Genomic DNA, 15,034 nt, shown 5'->3' with positions numbered 1-15,034 from the left:
ACATAGATGTGTTTTTTTAATCTATAAAATAAATAGACAGACACTTTATCAATCCCAAATTGGGAAATTATTTAACAGCAGCAGTGTGTTCAGGTATTAAAATATTTAAAGTTGGAATAAAGTATGAACTACACATCACAAGTATAATGCACTGCAATCCATAAAATAAATCCAATATGTTCATGAAAACTCCCGAGGAGACACCGACACTAACGTGGCCGAGTGGACTCCGGAGTTTGCTGCATGAGTTGCACTGTATGATCTGTGGTGTAGTGGGCTGTCACTCAAAAGCTGAGTAGCCAATGGGGACACACCCCTGAAAGTCCCGCCCACCTGGGATGTTTGTGTCAAAATCTCAAACAAAAAATGAGGGAGCGCAAACGAGAGAGCTGCAGCGAGAGCAAAAGTCTGATCATTGAGAAAGAAGAAACAAGAACTGCAAACAAAAATCTATGTTAAAACAAAGAAAAAATACTTATAGTTTACATGATTACACAAATGATTTGTTTGCAACTTATAGTTTTATTTTTGAAATTAATTTTATTTTGCTTGACTTAGTTTTTTTCTTCTTTTAAACTCATAGTTTTGCTTTATTCTGAGAAAGTGTTGCTTTATCTTTATGATACAAAACTAATCCCATATTTGAGAAACCAATGTGAGTTTGGAAAATTGCACAATATAAATATATTCTAGTAGACCTCAACAATGGAATCATGATCAGTGGAAATGGCCATGACATGTCTCCTTTAAATGGCTGGTGTTTTCGCTTGTTAGCATTCAACCTGAGCCGATTTAATTTGAGACCGGAAGTCTGGTCGTGTCACCATCATGTCTAACTTCACAGTGTTTATTGAAGCTACAGACTTCAGGCAGGCATTATAAACAGCTGCAGCCACAGGAAGACGTACCAGAGGCGTGACACCATGAATGCGAGCAAGACGTCCCACAGCAGAATGAGAGTGACAGAAGTGGAAGAGTTTCTGAAAAATCCTCCGGACGGTTTCTCTGTGGAGGAGCTCTCCTCCGGTCACCGAGTCCACAGCGACCCGGAGAAGAGCCTGGTGCTCATCGACGACTTCAACTCCTGCAGACGGGAAATAGTTTTCCTGAACTCGGTGGGAAGGTGAGGGAAACGCTTCATGGGATGCTTTAAAAATACACATTATTATACTCAAAAACATGTTTGAATTGTTTCAAAACAGGAAGGTTAAAATGCGAAACTTATGGGAGTACACCAGCATGAGGAAGAGTCTGCTGTCCAAGAGGATTTATCTGCTGATGTCTGCATGCGAAGAAAACCTTTCAGTGAACGACAAAAAGGCAGCCAATGAAGAAAGAGGTAACTTTAACTGTACACAAGGCTACTTACTACCATTATACAAAATGACCTCATCATGACGAGGACACGCGTTTTTGTGTAATTACACTGAAATAACTAAAAAAGATAAATGGTATTTAAAGACACCACTGGCATTTTTTAATTTGCACAACATTATACTTTTGAGCACAGTGTGTAGTTTACAGCTAAATGTGTCATGCTGCCTATATGTGGCATGGTGTGCATCTAGACCGGGTGACGACAATACCTATTGACCCAGCAACCACTGTAAGTTATATTCTTGTTTAATTAGACTTCTCTATTTCATTTATTCTACTCTGTATAATTGTTCTGTAGTTATTGTAGCTAAAACGGCGCTTTTGAGAGATTTTAAATCTCAGATCTGCTCACGTGAACCTGTTACACAGGTCTCAGTAGGTATTCAAGCCTGCATTACGGGCTGAAGTCGAATAGTCCATTTAGCTTAGGAACCTTCCTAAAGGAGTGAAATGACCCGGAAGTCCCTCAGTGGCAGCCATGATAAGTGCCGTTCGAATTCTCTAGAATGATGAGAATGATAGGAAAGGAGGTTTCAAACTTCCTTTATAACCTCCTTTAGCTTAGGAACCACTGGACCTCCCTAACTGACAGGAGAAGCGAAAATGCTGCCCCACAATGCCTTGCAGCCGCAGCATTTGCCGTCACTCAACAGTCGGCCGTTCACGGAAAAAAACGATTATGACGGAGAAATGATATCATGAAAGTTACGGTGCTTATTAAGCTTTTTAAAACATAGGTGGTAAGTTGCCAAAGTGCTTTGTTTTGAACGTTCATCAGTATTATAATCAAAGAGAGAAATATGAACGTTAGTTTTTACTGAAATGATCAAATAAAGTCAACATTTCAGTCTTCACTGAGCTGTGTGGGGTTTGTTCAACTTTTAAAAGATGTTTGAATGGTGATATACACAGTGATAGATGTTAAGGACTAACGTTTATAATAAATACATCTGTATTGATTTTAAGATCTTTAGTTCATACAATCATACGTATTGGGATCATTTGTATTAATGTGAACCGGAGGGAGAGGGTGACGAGCATAAGTTTCACTTTCCTTTTTTATTTCAATTCCAACTTTGGTCATGAAGAATATGTTTCTCTGTTGTCCACGTTCATAAAGCAAAGCAGCAGCATCAGAGCACGGTGCAGAGTCTCTAGATGAGTTTACAGTAGTCCCTCGTTCTTATTAAACATCCATGTTGTAGTCCGCTGTATAGAAAACTGTGGTTTCCATAGTTTCCCCACAGCAACACAATGATGTCCGCTGGCGCATCATAAACACGTCGGATAGTGAAAGTGCATTCGGATTCTCTAAAGTGCCACAGTCTCTTCTCCTAAGTCCTTTTTAATTCTCCTATCCACTATCCCTTAACCCCGTGACGTTTCACTCAGAGGTCAAGGAATAGACGATAGGGTTAGAACTTAGGAGCTGATTTTTAAACTATCCGACTGCAGCCAGGGCCTCTCAGCTGTCGCCATCAGCTGTAGAGAGTTAACTAATTAGAGGGGCATGGCCCCACAGCTGTGAGAACTCAGGCGTCCATTTTAGGTAGCTCTTTCCTGGAGCTTCAGCGTCAGACAGCCGAAGACATTGGAGTCCTGTGGGAGTCAAAGACTGACAAAGACATTGGAGTCCTGTGGGAGTCACGAGGGTGGCAAAGAGGAGGCAAATCCTACTCTGATTGAGCTAAGTATCGCTGGTGTCTTATTTTCTTTTCTTTAGCTTTCTAGCCCCTCATGCTATAATCATGTGTATTTTCTCCATTCCTGTTCATGCGTCTTCTCGCAATTATCACTGGCCCCGTGTATCTCCAAATCGCTATAACCGGCCTGCTCTCGTCTATCCCACATGCTCCACTGAGATCCAACATCTAGTTTCAGGCGGCCTGTGGAAATGCCAGTCAGCTGTTCCTAAGGCTGACTTCATCTCTGGCTACGCCTGGCTACCTAACGTCACTCCTTCCACCTTTGAATTCCATGCCGTCACAGTAACCCATCCTATACAATTAACCATTGTTGTTCTCTACCGTCCACCAGGCGCCTTGGGGGACTTCTTGGAGGAATTAGATAATCTCCTCTCACACATCCCTGAATCTGGCCCTCCCGCTGTACTTCTCGGAGACTTCAACCTCCAGACGGGGAAGATAGACTAACTAACATCTCTGTTAACCGCCTTTGCTTTCTCACTGTCTCCGTCCCCACCAACTCATAAAGCTGGCAATGTCCTTGATCTCATATTCTCAAGGAACTGCACTACTTCTCACCTCTCTGTAAACCCGCTCCACACATCTGATCACTTCTTCATTTCATTCTCTCTACCCCTTTCCAAACATAACAAACTAATCTCTTCTCATCCTGCACCTGTCCGCTGTAACCTCAGTTTCCTCTCCCCCTCTACCTTTGCCTCATCGGTGCTCTCAGCCCTCTCTTCCTCTGACTCGTTCCAACTCCTGCCTCCAAACTCTGCTGCAGAAACTCTCCTCTCTACTCTCTCATCCTCTCTGGACTCTCTCTGTCCTCTCACATCTCGGCAGGCTCGTCAGTCAGTCCCCTCCTGCTCCCTGGCTAAATGATGCACTGCGTGCTAATAGAACCGTCCTTAGGGCAGCAGAGCGGAAACGGTGGAAATCCAAACACCGGGACGACCTCCTAACCTATCAGGCTCTCCTCTCCTCTTTCTCTGCTTCGATCTCTCAGGCAAAAAGCACTTTCTTTCAAGATAAGATCCAATCTTCCTATTCCAATCCTAAAAAACTATTTTCCATCTTCTCCACCCTCTTGGACCCTCCCAAAGCCCCTCCCCCCTCCTCACTTCTGTCAAGCGACTTTGTTAACCACTTTGAAAAAAAGGTTGATGATATTCGCTCTTCTTTTTCTGACTCACCTTTACTCACTGCTGGGTCACCAGACCCTCCTTCCACCCGCACACTAACCTCCTTTTCCCCTCTCTCGCCAAGTGAGGTTCTTACCCTCATTACCTCTGCCCGCCCTACCACCTGTCCTCTGGACCCTATCCCTTCAAACCTCCTTCAGACTATTGCTCCTGATATTCTACCGTTTCTCACCCATTTCATCAACACTTCTCTAACTTCTGGTCACTTTCCAAACAGTCTCAAGGAGGCAAGAGTAAACCCTCTTCTAAAGAAACCCACTCTCAACCCGTCTGATGTTATAAACTACAGGCCTGTCTCTCTACTCCTGTTCCTGTCTAAAACACTTGAATGCGCTGTCTTTAAACAACTCTCCTGTTATCTCCATCAGAACAACCTTCTGGATCCGCACCAGTCTGGTTTCAAGGCAGGTCATTCCACAGAAACTGCTCTCATTGCCGTCACTGAGGAACTGCACACTGCCAAAGCAGCATCCCTCTCCTCTGTCATCATCCTGTTGGACCTGTCTGCTGCATTCGACACGGTGAACCATCAGATCCTCCTTCGCACTCTCCAAGAACTTGGAGTTTCAGGCTCTGCACTTTCCCTCCTCACCTCATACCTCAAAGACCGCACCTACAGGGTAACTTAGAGAGGGTCCGAGTCCGACCCTTGTCAATTAACTACAGGGGTCCCTCAGGGCTCTGTTCTTGGTCCCCTCCTCTTCTCCCTGTACACAAATTAGCTCGGATCTGTCATTAGCCCGCATAGTTTTTCATACCACTGCTATGCTGACGACACCCAATTAATTCTGTCCTTTCCCCACTCAGAGACCCAGGTCGTCGCACGCATCTCTGCTGGTCTAGCTGACATCTCTCAGTGGATGTCTGCTCATCGCCTCAAGCTCAACCTTGACAAGACTGAACTGCTTTTCCTTCCGGGAAAAGATTGTCCCATTCTTGACCTGACTATCAACATCGGCACCTCTGTTGTTTCCCCGACTCAGACTGCAAGGAATCTGGGTGTTATCCTAGATAACAACCTGTCCTTCACTGCAAACATCGCTGCTACAACCCGTTGCTGCAGATACACGCTTTACAACATCAGGAAGATACGTCCCCAGCTGACCCAGAAAGCGACGCAGCTTCTGGTCCAGGCTCTCGTCACCTCACGCCTAGACTACTGAAACTCCCTCCTGGCTGTTCTACCTGCATGTGCCATCCGACCTCTGCAGCTCATCCAGAATGCAGCGGCTCGTCTGGTCTTCAACCTTCCTACATTTTCCCACACCACTCCGCTCCTCCGCTCCCTTCACTGGCTTCCGGTAACTGCTAGAATTCACTTCAAGACACTGGTACTTGCATACCATGCTGCGAATGGATCTGGCCCTTCCTACATCCAGGACATGGTTAAACCGTACACCCCAGCGCGTGCACTACGCTCTGCATCAGCCAAACGACTCGCTGCACCCTCACTACGAGGGGGACCCAAGTTCCCATCAGCAAATACACGTGGGTTTGCTATCCTGGCTCCAAAATGGTGGAATGAGCTCCCCATTGACATCAGGACAGCAGAAAGCTTACACACCTTCCGGCGCAGACTGAAAACTCATCTCTTTTGACTCCACCTCGAGCGATAGAATTACTAACAAAGAACTGCTAACAGAGCACTTGTATACTAATAAAGGACTGGCTTATCTATAGGCAGTTGAGTAGCACTTGAAATGCTTGGCTCTATGAAACCTGATGTACTTATATGATTCTGTTTTCTTCAAGGTTGTGTCTTCCTGGTCGAATGTACTTATTGTAAGTCGCTTTGGATAAAAGCGTCAGCTAAATGCAATGTAATGTAATGTAATGTAATGCATGGGTAGGTTGGTTCAATTCCATGTGGGCTGAAATCCAACTTGGGATGTTTGCAATGGGTGGAGACGGAGTAGAGTAATGACAATGGCTGTACAGTGCTTTTGCATAATGACAACATGTCTTTCTGAGCTCTCTTCTCACTGGTTTCCCTCTGTTTTCCCCATAAATTATCCTACACCTTGCATCAGTGGCAGTACTCAAGCAGTTTGTGGTGTCCATCAATGCAAACGATCCTTTCATCAAGTGGCAGATGGAGAAAGGCCTGGACTGGAGCATCTCCTCTGTCGCAGGAGAAAGCTACAGGGTGGATGTAAGCAAGACTTTGTGTCACTTTTAATGTAGTTCACACCGGGAGCTAGTGTGTTTTGTGGTTTTTAAATATGTCTTTTGTTTATCAGATTGACTTGACTGAAATAATGGAGAACTGGGCAGTGAAAAACAGCAGCGTTATAACCGACAAATTAACAAAAGTCCAACCTGTGTGGAGAGACGCCTCCTTCACCCTCAAATACTACTCTGATGCCCTCTTTGACTTTGCACACTGGTTTGGGTTCAGCAAAAGGACATTTTGTGTAAGTATGTCTTATTCTTCTTAGCAATTTAGTATAACATAATATATATATATATATATATATATATATATATATATATATATATATATATATAGTTACTTTGCTGGATTTGTCAGATTGCACTTGTCTAATTTGTGTTCTCTGCTCACATCTTTTACCATTACAGTTGAGACTGACATGAGCAAGCAGTGGATGGAGAGAAAGAGAAACAAATTGAGTTTTTATGGTGTGTGGGTCTGCTTCGTTAAGGAAGTTTCCTGATCAGCAGAAGAATGTAACCTGCCAGGTAAAGGGGCAGCCTACCTCTTCAGACAGAACTGCACTATAATGGCTGTTGGGTACTTCTTCTGTTAAGTTGGTGGAAACCACTGACAAGGACTGACAAAGAATTACTGAATGCCATGAAGATTATCAAGGAATATATTGTTGTTGGAGAAATACTGTTTTCTCCACTCTTTGGGTTGTTGTAATGCACTGACATGTGTGGCTTTGAACTGTGTATGACCTTGCAGCTGCCTCTTCTTGTGATAGGAGGAGGCAGGGCATTTCAGGTTGTTATTTATGAGAAGACAGACTTGCTGTCTCCTAAATATCTCATTTCTATGAAGTGTGAAGGAAGTATGTGACTCTTTCCAGAAGACGTCACAGATAACCCGACTTTCCGACACCCGCGGCTGATATTAGCGCCACCTCCATTTACAACTTTGTTAACTCCTATGTTTTGGACAATATAAGCCTGATGTTTTTTGCTGTTCCTTTGAGCAACATACCTCATGTGTGTGACTTAAACCATATCCTTTGTATGTGATTTAACTCTGCTCCTTCTTGCAAGAATAAATTAGTTACCTGATCATTGATTCTCAACCTGGTGTAGAGTGATATTTTTCTAACAATTGTGTATTTTTTTTCCCAGTGTTTTTCGATAGAGATTTTTACCTCACTTGATTAGAGGTGAAGGGGTCAAATCTATATTGCAGAATGAATTGTTTAAGACTTTTGTACAGAAGAATTTGTTAATGACATTTTATTTATTTACCAAACTGACAGACAATAAATGCTCTTTTATAAAAACAGAAATTAAATAAGACTTTTGTTTTTGTTGTTTTGTTGTTTGTGCCATTATGTGACACACCTTGCCCTAAGGGAGTAGGAGAAGAGCAGACGCAGCGCTGGTGATGATTTCCACGTATTCCTTATAGTCGCTGCTGCAGAAGCGCACCAGCAGGTAGTTGAAGATTCCCACGATGCACATCAGGAACAGGAAGAACAGGACGCGTTTTCCAAACTGGTAGCCTGGGGTGCTACGAATAATGTTTAAATATGTTAGACTATGCCTCTTAACAAACAAAACACAGATCGCTCATTATAATTTACCTTTGAGAGGTTTGTCCCATGTATCCGATAAAGTACTTCTGCCTGACTACAAGATAGATGACCCCAGCAAAGGAAGCAGGAGCTTCAGAGATGTGACAGAAAAAGAAATATATATATTACTTCCTGGTTGGGTTGTACAAACTGAGATCATCATGGTATGGTCTCAGAAAACATCACAGCATTACATTTTTGTAATTATCATTATTAGTTACAATGAAACTCTAAAGAATGAGAACATAGTTGTACTGGTAATAAACAGAATTATTAACTGGGAAACCAATATCATATGGCTATATTAGAAAAACATGGCAATTTACATGTTAGCAGCACTATAGCATGTTAAGAAATACTTTTAAGTAGTTTTTTTGAGTTTTAACTATTATTATTCTAACAATTAACATATACTGTTGGTGCTGCTCATGTCTTTCTAACTCACACACACTCACTTTTGTCCGTTCGTTTAACAGAAAATATTTTTTACATGTAAACGTTATATGATGACCAGCCATTTTGAATAGCCTGGTATATTACTACAATCCCCATTTTCATAACTCACAATCTGGAACGTATATGGAAACTCCTGGCCACTTCTATTTGGGTGTCATGTTTTAGTCTGTGGCTCTTTTTCCCGGTTCAGTGATACAGTCAGTAATGATACTTCAGAGAATACCGTGATTCAACTGTGTGAACCAAAAATAATGTATTCACACATTTGTTTATGTATTACTTGAATAAGTGAAGCCCAGGTAGTGTGGGTAGAGGGAGAAAAAATGCATATGAGGACTGACTGTTGGCATTTATGTGGGAAATTCCCACAGGCAGTCTAGAAACTTCAAGAGGCTCTCTTTATTGTTCTATAAGGTGTTTTGTGAGCTATTGTAATGGGTTGAGACATGGGTACAGTAAGCTATAAGGAAATGTTGCTTTCCTTTACAAGTAGTTGTCACTCAAGTGTAAAGGGCTTCTTATAAATGGTAATGGGTAAGAATTCCAGAAAAAAGGTTGGAATACTTTTGATTTACATTTTATTGTAAATGAGAACCTAGGTGGAACAACATGAGTTAATATTTGTCGGTTGTATTGGCCTGTTCTGACTATCAATTGTTAATTGTGTACTTGGTTGAAAAAAGTTGTCTCAATATTTTAAAGTTGCAGATGAATATACAGCAACTTTGATATGAATTTATATTGTAATTTAATTTTGCCAAAGCACCCTGTCCTCTGCATGTGTTGGCTGAGCCTGATTGGGCTGTACTTCATTGCTGCGTACGTTTTGAATTACATGTATGTGTGGTCAAGTGTCCACAAAATGTTGGACAAATAGGGTCAATGGTATTATATTATAAGTGCTCCTCAAAGTAAGGAGTCATCTATAAAGAACACAATCCTTTCTTGAATGTTTTTCCTCAGCAGAACTGACTCTGTGGGAGTGTTAAACTGATTAATGATTACTTTACAGTAACTGATTAATGATTACCTTGACTGAGACACAGACCGGCACACCACATCACTGCCAGGAACGTTGGGTAAGAATCCATGCAGTTACGACTGAGAGATGAGAAAGCAAGAGGTGCAATTAGTACAATCAAGGAAGTTAACTGCAAAGAGGATTTATGGAGCAATCTGATAACGTTTGATATTTAAGAAAATGTTTTTAAACTGTAGAGCAGAAAAGGCTGTAAAAAAAACACAATGGAAAACCAATGTGGCTGTCTTGAGTGTTGGAGGAGAAGAGTTGAAATGGACAAATGTCGTCCGCTCTGAGGTAGTGCGTACTGGCTGCTGCAATACACTGCAATAATCAGTTCAGTGTGTTTCACAGAGCCATGTCCCTCAAACCTTTTCAATCTCACGCATGTCTGGAGAATTAACCAGTGGTGTAATAAATGTAGTGAATTACAATTACTCAAGTTTTGTACTTAACTACGATTTTGCATTATTTTCCTTGAGTATTTTTATTTTATGCTACGGTTTTACTCCACTACAATATGGAAGCCAATATTTTCCTTTTAATCCACTACATTAATTTGACATAAATATATACTGTTACTTTACAGATTCAGATTATTAGCAAATACAAAATATAAGAAACAAGCTATGCTATATAGTTATAAGTAAAGTATCCAGCAGAAGTATAAGCTCCACTTTTACCGGCTGTGATAAACACATTATTTCTATTAAAAAATAATAATCCAGTAATTGAATATGTTATTCTGAAATTAGAATTACGTACACAATAAGTACTATCCCTTTTGGTACTTAAGTATATTTTGATGTGAATACTTATGTACTTTTACTAAAGTAAGATTATGATTGCAGGACTTTTACTTGTAAGAAAGTATTTTTACACTGTAGTATTTCTACTTTTATTTAAGAAATATATATTTCTCCTCGATTAAACTGGCAAAAAATGTCCTATCACAGAACGGGTTTTTTGTTTATCTTTCGGTCAGGACCCTACAAGAGGCCTCAACATAAATCTGAGAGGTCACAGGCTGATTTGTTTCCTGAAAGGTAATTATATATATTTTCTCAGATTTATTTCTACACCTACCTCGAAAAAAACCTTTAATAAGAGAACAGGTCCTTTTGAAACTCTCAGCAAACGTTTGCATCACCCAAACGTTTGAAATCCAAGACAGGATGTGGCTGAAATGTTTCTTGCACAGGAAGTGCATTGCAGCCCATGGAGCTTCCCAATACTGAGACGTTGTGTCACTAATATTAGATTTTAATTTCAAGATATAACTACTTTTAATGATTAAATGCAGCATAACGCATTGTTTTCCTCAGTGCCAGAATTTATGGATTTGTTGATATTTTTCTCTGTTTAACCAATGAATTGTGGCCCATAACAAAAATCAGAAGCAAATGTGCAATAACTACAAGTTCCCGAAGTCTGATGTGACGTTTTTTCACTTTTCTTACCAACAGTCCAAAACACAATCATGTTCAAATGACAATGATAGGAAACAGAGAACATTGAAAATTCTGATATTTTTGATGAATCCATTAACATAATAGTTGTCAAAGTGTAAAATAATTGAGTAGTTTTGTGTGTGAGGTATCTAAGATGTTAGGTGGATACATTCTTGAATTGACAAATGTTAATGTGCCAAGTGATTTTGCAAGAAGTGTGAAAGTCACAGTTTTGAGAAACAGGCTTGATTTCATATTGCACGATCATACCTGGATTGCAATTTTAAACAAAGCAAAACAACCTAAGCTATAAGTCATTTTTAAACACAATTTTAAACACATGAGGATGATGATGATGAGTCACCTCACTGAGAGGCTTGTGGAATTACATTTTTTCCTAACGGTTATTGTTGCTTTCCCAGCAAGCATTCAAATGAGCTCTGTAGTTTTTTCCAGCATCTGGGAGTGTTCAGGCAAATGCAGACTGCCTCTCCAAAACAGGTCAATGGAAAACCAAATGGAATTTTTATTTTAGAAGGAAACAAAAATAACAAAAAAGCATATGTTTCATTAGATTAGCAGAGGAACTGAGTGTAAAATTGTACTTACTTGGCACAAGAAACTCGTTCAAAAGCAGCTGGGTTTGGATTTACACTTCTGCACTCCTTCTCTACCTTCAAAGCAAAGAATGCTAAAACACAAAGATCATTAATGTCATCACACAAGGTCATCTTACTCACATCTTTAACTACTGATTTAGAGTTGCTTCTTGCTTTTTCTCACCATTCTGAAGTACGCTGATGAGGGTGACGATGACCAGCATGTAGATGTTTTCCACCACGATGCTGTACATGATGATTGTGTGAGCTGTAATAGAAGATGAATGGAGATGCTGAGCTTCTTTTTCCCGTCCAGAAGTGTGTCTCTCCAGTCAGTCTGAAGAAAATAAACTTGATCTGTATCTCTATGACATACTGCACCATCCCACCTCAATCCTACATAGAAAACTCGTTTGTGGTTTCCTCTTTATGCAAATTATGTTCTGGCTTAATACAGAGGACACAGGCCTGTTACTTCCTCTGTGCTTGTGTCAGAGATTGCACAGCCATGAACACATTTGCATTACTCTATTAGGGTAATTAAATGTTCTTTGTGAGGGCCTTTTTGGAGTCTTTCTGGCAAATGAGCAAGACCAATACACGGGAATCCTTTAATATTATATCTTATGAAAGGATGTCCCCCAGACAAGTTCAAATGTGGATAGCCTTTTTCTCAAAGCAACAGGGTGACTTATATGAGAGAAACTCCAGGTGTTCCCATTCAAATGTTCATTCATGTTAATAATTACACCTTCGCTTCATACTTTTATGAAGTCAAAACATCCACTGCACTGGAAGAGGAAGTACTCATACGTTTTACTTAAGTAAAAGGATAAATACATCAATATAGAGAAATTACATAACAGGTAAAGGTTGTTCTTTCATTGTACTAGATCAGAATGTATAGGCAGTATACAGTTAAAGTGTGTAGATTTGAGAGTAGGGGTTTTCCTGGAGATGGGCTCTTGTCAGACTACGCTTCGAAAAGGAGCCCTTATTTCCTGGATGGCTGTGAGCAGGGGCGGACTGGGGGGAAAAAGTGGCCCGGGGATTAATGGACAGACAAGCCCACTTAATGCGCGGCATGTATCGACCGGCCGGTGACGGAAGTATGTTACTTAACAAAAAACCCTATGCATTTTATGTTATTTTGGACAATTATTCATATAGTAATCACATTGAGCCCTTGAGTTGCCTAGAGCAAAATAGTTACAGCATATATTTAGTGATTTTAATGTTAACAGATCATTGATGCAATAACATTTGGACCCAATTTGCCTGACTTGACACATGGAATAAAACATGGGCGTAGGAAGCATCCTCAATGTGGGTGAGACAATTTAACAGGGGGTGTGGGCAGGTGGTGCACCTCACCTCCTCTAGGGGGTCCGGGGGCAAGCTCCCCCGGGAAGATTTTGTTTTAAATGTTGAAGTTAAATGCATCAATCTGGTGCACTTTGAGAGCAAAATTAGGGACTAAATCTATGGCAGTCAGTAGGGGCTTGGACTGTGAGCCGTAGGGTCGACGGTTCAAGTCCCCGACCAGACCTACATTTGGAGTGTGGACTTCTACTTGTAGAGGTCCCAGTTCACCTCCTGCCCTGCCGTGGTGCTCTTGAGCAAGGCACCGGACATCCCCCTTCCCCCCTCACTCTCCTGTACAATAGCTGCCCACTGCTCCTAGTACTAGACTCCTGGTACTAGGATGGGTTTAAAGCAGAGAACACATTTCACTGTGTGTGCTGTGTGCTCTGCATGTGTGACCATTAAAGAGGGTTTCATCCCTCCCAATTCTTCTTCTTCTTCAACACCCATATAAAACAGAACTGTAAACAGATTTACTTTTTCTTTCAACATTATTTGAACAGCAAGTGGAGGCAAAAGTGACTGCACCCAAAACAATAAACCTGCTAGCTAACTAGCCTAAACTCAGTAACAGAATGTGGGCAACACGTTCTTCTCCACAGCCACGACCTCTGAGTCAGACATCACTTCCCCCTTTTCTATCCTACGGGTACAGCCACTCCCCCTGAACCCTGTTTCCCTGCCACACCCCACTGGGCTGGGCTGGGCTGGGCCGGAACACTTACAAATGTGGGCCGGTAGGATTTAGGCAAAAAAAAAAGAATATTTGTTTTTTACATTTTTTTTTTTTGTGGCCCTCCGGCCACACACAGCACCGGCCCACCGGGGTAACTCCCGGTATTCCCAATGGCCAGTCCGCCCCTGGCTGTGAGGTCCTAATTATGTTATTTGAACCTACCTCCAGCTTTGAAAACCTCTAGTATAAAGCAATCCTATATGTTTTGTATTTGTGTTCTTGACTTTTTATCTCATTCAAACAAATGAAGATAAGAGGAAGAGAGCAATGTTCACCCCTGGAACATGCTCGATAAGCAGAGAATTGTAATATATAAAATGCTGATCTCGGGGAAAGCACACATGCCTGAACAAAAGGGTTTTATTGTAGTACAGTATACAGTATACAGCCATTTACAACCTGTCTAAATCATAGACTGTATATACTATGTCCGGCCTACCAATAGACAAACAGCACCTGCGAGTGCATCACAATGGTAATGCAGCTGCTATTTCCCCCATTTGGTTAGTGACTGTATTTAAAAACAGAAACATGTTGTTGAAGTCGTTTATGAAAGCTCTTTAATTCAATTAATTTCTTATTTGCATACAAACTTACTATAATTGTGTACTTAATTACCAGCATACATACTTGAACCTACTAAATGAATAAACTACTGTTTCTTAACCTCCCAACAAATACAAATGAAGAGATTTTCTAATGTGAAGCGAGTTCAAACATTTAATCAAGCAGTGTTGTTTGACACTGTTTAGGCTGACGTTAGGCAAACAAAAACTAGCTAAGCGTGGTAGTGCATTTAATTTAAATTATAAACAGTAGATAGTCGAAATGATACCAGCTGAAGTCATGGTCTGCTAGTTTGTACCTTATAGTTTATATAATTTATATACGTATACACGACGCGTTATCTATAACTATGTTGAAAATGGCTAACGGTCGTCAAAGTTAACGTGAGTCCCATATGGTCTAGCGGTTAGGATTCCTGGTTTTCACCCAGGCGGCCCGGGTTCGACTCCCGGTATGGGAACGACTCTTTTGAGTTCTAGGTTGAAATTCATCCAGACTAGACACTAATGATCCTACCGAGAGACTGCTTAAATAGTAATAACGATTTCCATATTTTATCGTTTGCCATTTTCACACAAGGTCTGCTAAGTGACTCATTGATATATGAAGGAGCGAAGATTACTATTTAGCATTGCTTTGGTAAAACAAATCATATTACTTTTTTTATGCATGCTTCTATGTAACATTAAACTGTCTTTGGCTCGTTTTCTGCTGTAACAATGTACATTTCCCCTCTGTGGGACTAACAAAGGTATTCCGATTGTTTCATATTACCTGGTAGTTTATACAG

General features: G+C 40.9%; 2 protein-coding genes and 1 non-coding gene across 3 annotated transcripts; 2 read left to right on the top strand and 1 right to left on the bottom strand.

The window, feature by feature from the left end:
* The first annotated feature begins 654 nt into the window (after positions 1-654).
* On the top strand, positions 655-7,548 carry LOC117458990 (mesenteric estrogen-dependent adipogenesis protein). The gene is made up of 5 exons (XM_034099797.2): positions 655-1,123; positions 1,203-1,339; positions 6,301-6,422; positions 6,511-6,684; positions 6,851-7,548. Exons 1-5 carry the CDS (start codon positions 924-926, stop codon positions 6,863-6,865), a joined length of 648 nt encoding a protein of 215 aa, XP_033955688.1. The 5' UTR covers positions 655-923; the 3' UTR covers positions 6,866-7,548.
* A 142-nt stretch (positions 7,549-7,690) lies between these two features.
* alox5ap (arachidonate 5-lipoxygenase-activating protein) lies at positions 7,691-11,983 on the bottom strand. The gene is made up of 5 exons (XM_034099798.2): positions 11,761-11,983; positions 11,587-11,668; positions 9,536-9,606; positions 8,059-8,140; positions 7,691-7,985 (listed from the first exon to the last, which is right to left on the bottom strand). The coding sequence occupies exons 1-5, from the start codon at positions 11,828-11,830 to the stop codon at positions 7,823-7,825; spliced, it is 468 nt and encodes a 155-aa protein (XP_033955689.1). The 5' UTR covers positions 11,831-11,983; the 3' UTR covers positions 7,691-7,822.
* A 2,649-nt stretch (positions 11,984-14,632) lies between these two features.
* Positions 14,633-14,704, top strand: trnae-uuc (transfer RNA glutamic acid (anticodon UUC)). The gene has a single exon. It is a non-coding gene; the product is annotated as a tRNA-Glu (tRNA).
* The last annotated feature ends 330 nt before the right edge of the window (positions 14,705-15,034 follow it).

This window comes from Pseudochaenichthys georgianus, chromosome 14 (genome assembly GCF_902827115.2).
Source record: "Pseudochaenichthys georgianus chromosome 14, fPseGeo1.2, whole genome shotgun sequence".
NCBI lineage: Eukaryota > Metazoa > Chordata > Actinopteri > Perciformes > Channichthyidae > Pseudochaenichthys > Pseudochaenichthys georgianus.
This window is presented reverse-complemented; position numbering and strand designations above follow the sequence as displayed.

What these genes read in the sequence shown, in the direction of transcription:
- LOC117458990 (XM_034099797.2), top strand. Translation starts at nt 924, where the DNA reads ATGAATGCGAGCAAGACGTCCCACAGCAGAATGAGAGTGACAGAAGTG. An exon ending in TTCCTGAACTCGGTGGGAAG is followed by an intron (nt 1,124 to 1,202) that starts GTGAGGGAAACG and finishes GTTTCAAAACAG; the next exon opens with GAAGGTTAAAATGCGAAACT. An exon ending in GAGAAAGCTACAGGGTGGAT is followed by an intron (nt 6,423 to 6,510) that starts GTAAGCAAGACT and finishes TTTGTTTATCAG; the next exon opens with ATTGACTTGACTGAAATAAT.
- alox5ap (XM_034099798.2), bottom strand. Translation starts at nt 11,830, where the DNA reads ATGTACAGCATCGTGGTGGAAAACATCTACATGCTGGTCATCGTCACC. An exon ending in GAACGAGTTTCTTGTGCCAA is followed by an intron (nt 9,607 to 11,586) that starts GTAAGTACAATT and finishes CTCATCTCTCAG; the next exon opens with TCGTAACTGCATGGATTCTT. An exon ending in ATGGGACAAACCTCTCAAAG is followed by an intron (nt 7,986 to 8,058) that starts GTAAATTATAAT and finishes CATTATTCGTAG; the next exon opens with CACCCCAGGCTACCAGTTTG.